Source organism: Lactuca sativa, chromosome 4 (assembly GCF_002870075.4).
Source record: "Lactuca sativa cultivar Salinas chromosome 4, Lsat_Salinas_v11, whole genome shotgun sequence".
Classification (NCBI taxonomy): domain Eukaryota; kingdom Viridiplantae; phylum Streptophyta; class Magnoliopsida; order Asterales; family Asteraceae; genus Lactuca; species Lactuca sativa.
The window spans coordinates 5,613,834-5,627,651 of record NC_056626.2 but is presented as its reverse complement, the minus strand read 5'-3'; the positions used below and the strand labels follow the sequence as shown (position 1 = coordinate 5,627,651).

General features: G+C 29.0%; 2 protein-coding genes across 5 annotated transcripts; both read right to left on the bottom strand.

The window, feature by feature from the left end:
- Positions 1-2,298, bottom strand: LOC111893441 (uncharacterized). Its single transcript, XM_052770751.1, has 4 exons — positions 1,710-2,298; positions 1,223-1,578; positions 884-1,103; positions 1-737 (listed from the first exon to the last, which is right to left on the bottom strand). Exons 1-4 carry the CDS (start codon positions 2,296-2,298, stop codon positions 1-3), a joined length of 1,902 nt encoding a protein of 633 aa, XP_052626711.1.
- A 3,435-nt stretch (positions 2,299-5,733) lies between these two features.
- On the bottom strand, positions 5,734-13,611 carry LOC111893467 (uncharacterized). Of its 4 annotated transcripts, XR_008231361.1 has the most exons (7): positions 13,364-13,611; positions 11,086-11,243; positions 10,181-10,325; positions 6,832-6,981; positions 6,581-6,660; positions 6,049-6,111; positions 5,734-5,951 (listed from the first exon to the last, which is right to left on the bottom strand). XR_008231361.1 is itself a non-coding variant. In XM_052770139.1 (4 exons), the coding sequence occupies exons 2-4, from the start codon at positions 11,236-11,238 to the stop codon at positions 6,796-6,798; spliced, it is 405 nt and encodes a 134-aa protein (XP_052626099.1). In that variant the 5' UTR covers positions 11,239-11,243; positions 13,364-13,611; the 3' UTR covers positions 6,679-6,795. The 4 variants fall into 4 exon arrangements, 1 of the variants encoding a protein (XP_052626099.1); XR_008231360.1 differs by having other exon boundaries at positions 6,832-10,325; XR_008231362.1 differs by having other exon boundaries at positions 6,832-10,246.
- Positions 13,612-13,818: the final 207 nt, after the last annotated feature.

Genomic DNA, 13,818 nt, shown 5'->3' with positions numbered 1-13,818 from the left:
TCATTCTCTACTTTGAACTCTAAATAAGGCAACATATAATTGTCCATGTGAAAAAACAGGATCTTTGAGATACAGACCAACCTTTGATAACGACTGCCTCTGACTTTTATTAATTGTCAGTGCAAAACATACAACCAATGGAAATTGTCTTCTTTGAAATTTGAAGGGAACTTTTTTTTTTCCAGATGGACTTAAAGACATTCTTGGAATAAAGGTTTGTTTTCCAATATTAGTTCCAGATATGATAATTGCCTCAATAACACGTTTGCCCAGAGATTTCACTTGCAGTCTAGTGCCGTTACATAAACCATTTTTCTGATCAATGTTTCTTAGTAACATAACTGGAACACCGACCTTTAAAATTAACTTGTGATTTGACAAACCTGATACTTTAAGACCATTTAAAATATCTGGGGAGTATAAATTGGGATCAAACTGATTATGAACAAACTCTGATTGGCAAAGACTATCTGAACTTAAATATTCTAATTCATCTCCGGGAAACAATGCTAACAAACGATCATTGATTTGTTGGACAACTTCATTTTTCGGAGCTAGTATAGCTCTTTCTTGAAAATAACTCGTAACGTTGAATTTTTCTAAGATTGAAAGATATACAAACACAATTAATGAACCTATAGGATCATGTGCATCATTAATGAGAATATCATCCGGAACATCAATAATCTCTTCACCATCGTTTGAACCACCAACTTTTCCTTCTCCTATATCCAAAGCTAGTTTGCAAAACTTTGTATTTTTCGAATATCAGATGGTTCCCTTCCAACGGTTAGTCTCATGTTTATTGTTAATCTATGTACTTTGCATTGTTGTCATATATATGAAGAACTTAAAGAAGCATTAACGATATTTTGTCTTCTACCTCCTTGAACAACAGGTAGAATATGTCTGAAATCTCCTCCAAAAACAATCGCTTTCCCTCCAAATGGAATTTTTGAGTTTCTAGACTTATCGAACTTACATACATCTTTCAAAGCTCGATCTAAAGCTTCAAATGCATGCTTGTGGACCATAGGTGCTTCATCCCAGATAATCAATGAGCTTTTTCTTACTAATCTGTCGAGTTCGCTATCAGGCGGTATCTTACAAACAGAATCCTCCGTAAGATTCAATGGAATTATAAACCGAGAGTGTGATGTCCTACCTCCAGGCAATAATAACGATGCAATACCACTTGAAGCAACATTTAAAACTATATCACCTTTACATCTAATTGTTGCAGATATCGTCTTCCAAAGAAAGGTTTTGCATGTTCCACCATATACATACACAAAAAAACACCTCCTTTCTTATCATTGACTGTAGTCATGATATCAATAAAAATATTTCGCTGCTCGTTTGTTAATGCATGAAACATTCGTTCAAACTCTTTCTTTAAGATGGGTATATCATAGTCTAGCTCCTTCGTGATAAGGCGATTTGTTGAAGAAGAGACTATATCAGAATCAGGGTAAGGCATTTTGTTATAATTTTTAAGACTGGTGTTGTTAGGAAGTAAAATCTGTTCGATCTCAAACAAAGTCAGGTTTTTAAGTTGATCTTCATTGAGTGTTATACCTGTAAAAATTATGAATATGTAAAAAACAATATAATATTAAAAACATTAATTTTTATAAACAAAATTTTACCCTGCATATTGAAAATATATAATATTCGTTTTTATAAATAATGGTATAAAATTATAATACCTGGAGACTTTAATCTACGTTGCTGGTTGTAAAGAATACCATCTGACAACTGTTGCCATGTATTTTCCCAAACAAACTCTGGTCTACCCAAACTGTCAGACATTAACATCGTAGCAAATAAGAAACGCAGATAAAAACCAGTTCTTGAATGACTTGCTTCCTTAATTGCTTCGACATATTCTTTGTCGTCGTCTAAGAGGCCCAAAGCATAACATGCATCTCGAAAAGTAGGAAATTCTTCACCATTTACCGTACGAATTTCTTCAAATGATTTTGGACCTTTCACTTTATTTAAAAGAATTCTTAGGAAGTATATTTCACCAAGTTTAGGTGAAAGAGAGTGAATCCTTCTTATTGAACGTCCAATTTTCCTTGGCTTCCACAACCTATCATTAGGTTTCCAAACGAACTTTGTCGGAAATTCAACATATGTAAGTTTTCGTGCATCTTTATTAATTTTATTACATTCCATCCAAAATGTGAACATAGAAGCAGCAACTGAAGGTTGTTCAAGAACATCATCAATATCATCCAAAATGTGAACATATATGACTTGTTGTTGATCAGGAAGATGAAAAGGTAGTCGCATCACAAAAGGATATCGGTAATGAACATCATATTTAAATATTCTTCATGATGCTTCACATGCAGATAAATATCTACAATCATAATAATCTTTTATTTCATCCACAACCTTTTCTTGATGAGAATCAGTGTTGATGTCAATAGCAATTGTAGCTCTATCTAGACCTTTGTTTATATATTTAAACAGATACTTTATGGAAGATCCTTGATTGCACCATTTAACATTAATATGTGTCTGATATCTTTTCAACAAATATTTGTTATATGGAACAAAATTTCTGTTGTCTAACTTGACACCTGATTTTTCGACAAAGTATCCATTGTTTCTTCTCATATATAAGGGATAAACATTGACATCAACTGAAGAATGATTGCAGAATTGCTTTGGAAAAATTTTCGAACATTTCCTGTCAACCATGCATGGGCAATTCATATTTTCAGCTCCACAAGGACCATGTATCATGAATTCACTTACAAGTGAATACAACTCTGGCTCTTTATTGATATTTGGAATCTCCGCGGAAATTATCGGATCAATATATTCAACAGTAGGCCGCTTGGAGTCAACATGCATAAATAGACAAATATGACTATGTGACAAACCTCTTTTTTGAAATTCAATTGTATAGACAACTACAAATTAAATTTACAAAAAATATATGATTAGTAGTGAATGAATTATATATGCAAATAATAAATAATGTTAAGAAACGAAAAAATATTTAAATTATTTTTTGTATTAAACAACAACTTTCAATTACTGCTTGAACGATGCCGAAAATTTTATTTTCCCGTATGTCTTTAATAAAAGCATCAAGCTTTATTTTGAATAGCCTACATAAGATATCAGGTCTATCTTCTAGATGCAATGAAGTGTTACGAAGAAACCTTTTAACTTCAGGCCATTTTGGGTTACATGTAAAGGTTATGAAGAAATCAGGATATCCAAACCATTTACATAAGGACATGGCATCAAGGTAGTTTTGCATCATATAACGCGCACCGCCAGTGAATGAGGTAGGTAAGATAACACGTTGTCCGATGTTGGATATATCTCTATTCCCGAGGTATTGTTGATTACGTAAAATCTCATAAGACTCGCATTTAAGAATTTGTTTTTTGCTCTTTATGAAATGTAATCTCTCGCTTTCAATCATAGTATAAGCGTCTACCAAAAACTGTTGGAACAACCTTTTTAAATTAAGAATTAGTGAAAAATATTGATCCTTGTCCTGTATTCTATAAGAAAAAAATTCTCTCATTGTACAGTTGGGCCGCTTGCTGTTGCTTGAAGATGTAATACCTCGATGTGGTATGTCAACTCTGTAACCATCATCACCATATGGAAAAAGTAGTGGATATTGAAGAGGAAGGTATGATGGATGTAATTCACTAATACGCCGTAGAGAACCAGATGAAGTTTAAACAACAATATCTCTATTATCAATTGAATCACCAATATCTCCAACGATCAAAGCTGCTACCTCAGAAGCAGACGGTAGGTTGTATGTCCTTCCATCTTGGTCCCTTCTTCCAATAATTCTCAACTTGATATCAACACGAGGATTTTCATAAAAACAATCTCTAACCATCCTATAAGATTGAACCAAGACATCATTTGAATCTAACATCAATTTCAAATCATGTATAATATCATCATCAAGGACAGAAGAATTTGATGTAGATCATTGCTTTTCTCCACTGCAAGTAATATTAACAGATAAACATAAGATAAATAAAGAAAGTTATATTGATCAATAAGATATATATTAATGTGATAATATTGAAAAGTGTACCCCAAGCATGTTCGTCTATTTGCGATTTCATTATCAGTATTGTATATGTACAACTGAGAGAATTTTGGTTTAAATCCCTGATTTGGTAAAAGGCTTCCGATACTATGATAATTTTGACCACTAAGTCTAAAAATGTATGGAGCATTGCCTCTATTGATTGAGGAATCAATTTTGCCACCCATCGACGTAAAAGAAAACATAGAATTGTAAGAACGAATGTTCTTCATGAAATGTTTGCTTTTAGAATCTCCAGATCTAAAAAGAATTTCATAACTTGGAGGTGCATTCTTTAACTCTGGAAGTTCAACTTTGCCATAACCACAACATAGAGAATAATTTTTCATTATCCTTTTTTTTACATTTGATAGATTCATATTTCCATAATTTTGCAAAACATGTTTGGCATACAACATTCTGATCACTATGATCCAAATAATCTGTGAATTAAGGTTTACATAAAAAAAAGTTAATAATGTAAGTTTAGATAATTGAAAATGATTGGATAAACAATTGTAAATTTTATACTTTTTAAAAATTTACCTTTTGATATACCGTTGTATATGTTTTGATTGCTTTGACCATCGTTGTTGTCTTGATCGGATGTTAAACCAATTATTGAATAAGAGATAAATTTGCCCTTTTTTTGTTTTTATTACGATTAGGATTGGTTGGCATGACTGAAGATTATCTCTTTGTTGCTGTAGATGAGTTGTTTGATGTGTCACCATTTGAAAATACAGAGTATTGTCGAATATTTGGTAACGGTGATTGAAAACTGTTATTTGAAATATCCATCGCTAGGGAAAAAAGATTAAAAATATGCATTTTTAAATATCATAGAATAAAAATATATATTATTAGATGAAATGGTAAAATAAATGACTTACCATTGGAAATGTTAGATAACAGAGTTCTAACATTTAAATGTGAAAGAGGATTTTGTAACATTGATTGTTTTGACATGTTTGCAGTTTATTTAGATGAGGTTATGTTTTTATTTCGATGAACAACTCGGTTGATTTTCTCTGTAAAAAAATGTTAATGAGAAATGAGTCAATATTTAACATGAATTAAAAAGTTTTATTTTATATATTTGAACAACCATAAAAAATTTAAGAGCAATCAAGTATGTTACCGTTTGAATCCAATCCGATGTTTGGTAATGGTGTCTGAAAACTGTTATTGGAAATATTCATGACTGGGAAAAGAAGTTTGAAGGTATACAATATTAAATACTAGTTGTGAAACCCGTATATTATACGAGTTAATTAAAACATAATGTTAAACATGAACGATTAGATGAAAAGTTTATTTTGAATTTGAAATATGAAATAAGTGAAAATTATGAAAAAAACGTGCAAAAAATAAATTAATTAAAATTATGTGTTTAATTGTTAGACCCGTGTACTAAACGAGTTATTATAATAAAATGTTAAATACAAATGTTTAATGTGTAAATTTATTTGAAATTTAAAATTGAAATTTCAAATTTGAAATTAATAGTTATTATAGTAGGTTTAATTTATGGAAAGTAAATTAATGATATAGTGGAAATGAATAATGAAGTAATTAACAAGTGGAAAATAAATATATTTCAAAATTATGATAAAATGACATGTGGCCAAATAAATGAGAGAATGACAAGTGGCAATAACATTTTCATTTATTAGGGTAGATGATACAATGACAATATATGTATTATAAAATAAAAATATTAATGAGATACCATTGGAAATGTTAGATAACAGAGTTCTAAAATTTAAATATGAAGATGTTTGTAACATTGGTTGTTTTGACATATTCCCATTTGACATAGATGTGCATATGTTTTTCTTTCGATTGACCACTCCTTTGAATCTTTCTGTAAAAAAATCATTATAAGAAATGTATAAATTATAAATAATAGTGTAATTGTTTGAAGAATAGAAAGAAAGTGTAAAAACAATGGTGTATGTTACCGTTTGAATCCAAGCCGATGTTTGTTGACGGTGATTGAAAACTGTTATTGGAAATATCCATGACTGGGAAAAGAAAATTGAAGGTAAACAATATTATATATGATACAATAAGATTGTCGATTATAAAATTAAATTAAACAAATAAATGACTTATCATTGGAAATGTTAGATAAAGGAGTTCTAATATTTTAATGTGAAGGATGATTTGGTAACATTGATTTTTTTGAAACATTGGCACTTGATGTAGATGCGGATACGTTTTTACTTCGATGGACAACTCCTTTAAATTTGTATTGAGAAAAAAATAATAAAAATTATTAAAAAAAATTAAATAATATTACAAATCGATAGATAATATATGAATATTAATATTGATAAATACATATTACTTTAAAAAAAAAACATTTCAAATTAATTACTTTTATATTTAATTGATAAAAAAATGTGTACAAACAATTAAGTAGGTTATCTTTTCATTTCATTTTCAAAAGATGTCACATAGATGAAATTGAATGGATTCATTTGGTCATACCTTTTTTTTATTGTCCAAATATAACTTTCTTATTCTTCTTTTTTCTCTAGCCTGAACATGATAGATGTTTCTATCTGAATCTGCATAAGCATATATATATATATATATATATATATATATATATATATATATATATATATATATATATATATATATAGAGAGAGAGAGAGAGAGAGAGAGAGACATAAAATAGTTATAATTGAGATTTAAAAAATTTATAAAGAAAACAATAACAAATTTATTGAACGTACCGTTAGATCCCGGGTTACTAACATTTGTAGAACATAGAATTTGATCGACTGATGTAGTGTACATCGGTATATGTTTTTATTATCAAGATAGAAATTATTGAATTTTATCTTCTTATTAGTCTTATAAACATCCATGTTAATTGTTAATATCTGAAATATAAGAAAAATAAGAGAAAATATATTAATGGTAATTTTTGTTGAGTGAATATTACCATTATGTCCTTGGATTATTATATAACACTTCAATCACAAACTGAATCAATGCAACACAAACATTAAGATTGTACTATAATAAATAAAGAAACTACAAGCATTAAGATTGTACTATAATAAATAAAAAAACTACAAATTTGGAGTATACAAACATAGTTAAAAAATTCAGAAAATTGAAAATCAATACAATTGGAGTATATTTAATAGTTAAAAAAATGCTAATATAGAACCACAAAGAAAAATTCGGCCTTTACAATTAAAAAACCATATCCTCTAATAAAATAGACATAAAGGGTAATAATGGTATTTTACTAATATAAAGATAAATAACAACAGCAACAAACGACATTGAGAAGCAGGGGCTTACACAAAATAAACCTTAAATTAATAAAAATCCAGGCAGGGGTAGGGGTATATTAGTCCAATTTGATTTACTCCATACTTAAAGAATGCAAAAAATCAAAATTGGAGTATATTTCATAGTTTAAAAATGTAAAACAAACATATAGATATGGTGACATATAGACACATACGCAGATATGCCCAAGGTTAAATACGATATTTTACCAATATAGAACCACAATTATAGTATACAAACATAGTTAAAAAAATGCAGAAAATCGAAATTCAAAACAATTGGAGTATATTTAATAGTTAAAAAATACAAAAAATCGAAATTCAAAATGAAACGCTTCTATTGATTGTACAGAAATGCTATTATAGAACCACAAAGTCAGATTTGGGCTTTTCTAATGAAATTTTAGCAAAGTACAAAAGGCTACTGATTACCTCCGATTCACTGGTAATTGAAGCTGTTTCTTATTTAGTTTTTTGAACCTTTGAAAGTGTGAAATGAGATTGAAAAAAAAAAGACGATGGTTTCATGATTTCAAATCTCCAATTGTTTCATAAGGATCATTAATGGCTTTTTATCATGAGATGCACCATTATGCTTAAGAGACAAGTTTGTATTTTGTTATAAGTCTAGCAGTTAGAGATATTAGAGCAATAAACTGAGTTAAAATTCAGCTTTAGTTGCGTGCATACCAATTAGTTTTTACAATTTTCAAAGTCCTGATGTCTAAATTTTTAACTTGTTATTTTAGTGCAACTTTTTGTTGTAATTTCTTATGATTTTTTTTGCAGTCGTTTTTTGCTGTTCTTATTTTAGTTCTATGTTTTCTGTTTAGGTCATTGTTAAAAATGTGGATTCCCAGATACAAAGAATGGTCAAAGGACATTGAGAAGCAACAACAACAAAGGACATTGAGAAGCAAGGGCTTACACAAAATAAACCGTAAATTAATAAAAATCCAGGCAGGGGTAGGGGTAAATTAGTCCAATTTGATATACTTCATAGTTAAAGAATGAAAAAAATCGAAATTGGAGTATATTTCATAGTTTAAAAATGTAAAACAAACATAAAGATAGAGTGAAATACAGACACATAAACAGATATGCACAAGGGTAAATACGGTATTTTACTAATATAGAACCACAATTGGAGTATACAAACATAGTTAAAAAATGCAGAAAAAAAAAATTGAGTTATTGATGGAAGTACAAAGATTGATTCACATACAAATATAGGCACATAAAGATAGAACCACAAATACAAATTTGGCCTTTACAATTAATAAATCGTATAACATGATCAAATATAAATTAAGGGGTAAAAAGGGTATTATTCCTATTAAAACCTGTAATCACTTGCCACTAATAACAAATTACATTCAAATTTCAAATTAATTTAATTTCTATTACAAACTTTTTCAAAATTTATGTAAAACATGACAGAAAAGCCTTTGTACTGTAATATACTACAAACCTGTACATTTTCAAAATTTATTTTGCCTTTATTTTGTTTATATTTTAGATTCATTGAGGGATTACACAAAGAAAGCTAAAAGTACAATCAAAACCAATACGAATAGAAATAAAAATTTATATTTCTGTTTTCTGAGTTCGGGGGCATTTCTGTCACATTTTATAGAAATACATTTTTGTTTCTGTTTTTTGTTATATTTTTTCTTCTTTATTATTAGTTGATTGTATTTTGTATTACTTGACTGGTAGGTACTATTTTGAAATAAGGTACTATTGCTGAAGGGTATAATGGTAATTTATGGGTTGAAACTGTGGTATAAATGAAAATGTTATATTTTATATGGACTAGAGAAACAATTTTTACATAAATAATTTTTTTTTTCTTTTTTACAGAAATACAATTTTTTTACTGTCATTAGTTGACGAATCACCAAGTAAAAAAAAATTGGTTCGTCTCATGTTTCTTCATCAACCCATCTCTGAAAAACTTTTTCAAAATTTGTGTAAAACATGACACAAAAGCCCTTGTACTGTAATATACTACAAACTTGTACATTTTCATAATTTATTTTGCCTTTATTTTGTTTGTATTTCAGATTCATTGAGGGATTACACAAAGAAAGCTAAAAGTACAATCAAAACCAATACGAATAGAAATAAAAATTTATATTTCTGTTTTTTTAGTTCGTGGGCATTTCTGTCACGTTTTATAGAAATACATTTTTGTTTCTGTTTTTTTGTTATATTTTTTCTTCTTTATTATTAGTTGATTGTATTTTGTATTACTTGACTGGTAGGTACTATTTTTTCTTAAGGGGCATTTCTGTCATGTTTGACAGAATTACATATTTGTCATTGATTTGAACCGGTTTACACCAAAAACATATTAATTAAAGGGAAATAAGATATGATGTACGCTTAAACAGAACCATTTTTAGTTGTTAATATTACTAAATACGAAATTCTCTTTTTTGCATTACCCTTCTACTATTTACTTAGTGTTAACCTTTAATTCCATGTCACTTAATATGTTCATCCATCTTTTAGTCATGTAGGTTTTGATACAATCTTTACATGAAAAACGTCTATCAAAACATCAAGCCTATGAAAGTGGACCGGGTGTAAAAAGTATTTCATCGTTCCTAATGGCCAATCTTTAGCAGTAGGTAGTAACAACCAGATGTTGAGAGTAACAAAAACAATGAGAAGCAGAATTTAAGTCGCAGAATTCAGAAGAAGAAAAGAATTTTCAATTATACGATTAACAAAAACATTGAGAAGCAATCATATATAATCATGAGAAACTTACCGAAGGATTGAAGTCGGTAATTGAATATCCGAAATTAAGAAGCAGAATTGAGATGCAGAGAGTGTCCTGGGGATTGAATTATGTAATTGAATATTCGAAATTCAACTTACGTGAGATTATTCAGATCCACAATAACCACATAATGCTGTAAAGAAATACTGATTATCATATGTTTCAAATATATACAGACAAAAATATGATTAAATCGACATAATAATAAGAATTAAATGTATTGATATGATTGATAAGGATACCATAAAAAGGTGCTCTTAATCGGGTAATTAGATAACTTTGGTTAATGTGTACCGCTGGTAGCAGATTAATTTTGTGAAACCAAAAAAGGACGTTATATGGATTCCATATTGGACTCATTATTAAATTTAAAATTTCCATATTCAATATTGATTTCTAAGGGAAACAAATAAATGGTAAAATATGGTATTTTATATTTGTAAAATACGGATTATCTGCATAATTTGCTTAAATGTGATTTATTTTAAGATCTTTCGAATCATAATACATGTCATAGTGGTATGTGTGTATCAAAAAGCCTAACACATCACATGGAATGAGTTGGCGAGGGCATATTAGTCTTTTGCATATGTGTATGTATATTTGAATTGTATAAGAATTTAAGCTAAATATTGTGTTACCGGTTAAAATTGTATAAGTTTTCATTTAAGATTTACTCGAAGACAACAAAAAAAAATTCAATATACTGCTTCTCCTAGAGTCTCTGATATTTTACATTGTTTCTATATGCATAATGTTTATTATTTCAGATAAAGTTAAGCATTGCTGGAAAGGATACTGTTAGGGGGGATGATTTTGAATAATATTATTGGAATCTCCCTAATAAACAAAAAAATGATTTTGAATAATGCTATTATAATAGTAGATTTTACCATTTCATCCATGAGTATCATCTCAATTGATTTGACAATAGTGGGGTTGCCATCTGAAAGTGATCTCCACAGCCGGATGATAGACACTTTTAGTGTGTAATCATCCTTCATGTTGTCCAAGTATTTAATCAAAGTGATGTTTCTATCTGCCATTGTCACTATAACAAAAAAGTACACACAAAAATTATAAACAGAAATAAAATTACCATTATGTCTATGGAGTACTAATAATATAAGAACAAACTCAATAATGCAATATGGTTATATTCAAACATTCATACAAAGAAAACAAAAACTGAAAGAAACATGCTAACATAAACTATATACCCCTGTACATCATTTATAATTAAAAATAATAATGATAAGTGAAACAACAGGCTAACAGAAACTATATACCCTTGTACATCATTCATAATTGAATTTATTTCTAATTCCTGCCAAATCTGACAGAATTCGGAGAACAAACACCTACTTTCTTGATGTTTCTAGAACAAATCCCAAACATTAGTTTCATGAACAAAGATCATATGAGATAGATATTGTAACACACCATATAGACACTTGCATGTAAGATGGGATTTATCACCACCCACAAATCAATCATCTAAAACCATTGATCTATAAATGCATACATCTCCCAATTAGTTAGGTATCCACCTGTTGTAAAGCAAGTCAATGAATGTATGACATGACTTATCAATGAGTTCAAGAGCATTGTACATAAGCAACTTAACAGCTAGCTGGAGGAGTTAGAGAAGGACCACGTCAAATTATTCTGTATCAATCATGACTTGTGATTTTCACATTTCTTTCATTATTGTGGTTTTCATCATATTCTTTCAGTCATTTTTCTATTGTCTTTTTCATTAGCACAACACCACATTATTATTAGGCCATGTGATGCTACCGCATGTATAATGGAAGATGACAATCAAGTTAAACATATCATTTACCAATATACTTCAACTGATGAAGAGTCTATTTAATGATAACTCACATGAAGACAGTTTTGCTCATTGTGTAAAATATTGTATCACAAACCTCATGATAACATATATATAAAACTTAAAATATTATACAAAAAAAAGCAGTCACAAACACGCATACACATTAAGAAGAAGAAACAAAATTTGATTATGATTAACACACGCATACACATTGAGAAGCAGAAACTGATTGGAAAAAAACAACACAGACATTAAAAACATATATTGGTAATAAAACTCTTTAAAAACATAATTGTTTTTTCTCTTAAACCATCAATAGACACACATATCCCATGGAACCACATGATACGACACAAGCTTTGTAAAGTTATCTTCTATAAGTTTGGTGAGGGCATTTTCGTCATTTGCATATACCCTTTTTTTTTGTAATGTAGTGTCTAAAAACATTTTTGTTTCCTTCTGCTTTTGCATTTTTTTTGTGTGGTTTAATTAGTGCTTAAACAAATCATACAAAGGTTAATCTTGAATTTGTATTTATATTTTTTCTTCTTATTCTTCAGTTAACGTGTATGTTCCTAAAGATAGAGTAACTAATCTCCACCAAGGCTATGGCTTTGTAGTGTTCAGAAGTGAAGAAGATGCTGATTATGTAAGTAGTGTTTGTTGCTGTAATTCTTCTGTCAATCTAGTTGTTAATGATTAAGAGTCATAATAATTACAAAGATTGCTTAACAATTGGAATTAATATCTAAAGATGTTAAAATTTGCAGGCAATAAAAGTTATAAACACGATTAAGCTGTATGGGAAGCCAATACGAGTGAATAAGGTAGACTTGAAAAATCAATTTCAGTATACTGCTTCTCCTAGAGTCTCTGATATCAAGCATATCAGGTTTAGAAAATGAAGATTACAGAGAATTTGACAGCCTTAGTGAAACAAAGAAGGGGTAAAATCGGTAATTTACATTTGCAAAATAGTGATGTTTATTAGATACAGAGATGTTAGATGATTATAGAATTTAAGATGAAATCATAAAACTACTAACATAAAATGAATGAAAATTGTATATAGTTGACTTGAAAAATCAATTTTTGTTATCTAATGCGCAAATTAAACCTATACAGAACCATATTAAGACGAATTATGATTGTTAAATAAGTTTTTAATTGTTCTTTTGATCGTTCTTATTTATGACGGTATCTCATAGTGAAATACGAATAAGGTATCAGTTAAATTGTCACACACACGCATACACATTAAGTAACAAAAATAATTTTCAATTATGATTAACACAGACATTGAGAAGCAGAACTGAGAAGCAGAAATTTACCGAAGAATTAAAGTCGTTGATTGTCGATGATGCTTGATTGTTGGAAGACGATGCTATAAAGAATGATTCATATTGTATGAATCAAGTATATATTGAGCATAATACGATCAAATCGACATAATCCTCAAAATTAAATGCAAGGGATACGATTGATAATCATACCATAATAAGATATCTATCAATATTCCATTTTCCAAATTTCAATTTGCCATATTTCCGTATTTCCATATCTAATCTAATTTCCATATGTAATCTAATTTCCTTATGTAATGCATGTTTAACAAAGTAGGGGTAAAACTGGGATTTAACATGGGCAGAAGAATGAATTTTTGATAGGACACGTGGACAACAGGTTTTGTTTATTAGATAGGGAGATAAAATCCATACAACATATTTATCAACATTTTATTCTTTTTTGGGTCGGTTTTGAGAAAGTGTTGGTTGTGCAACTGCAC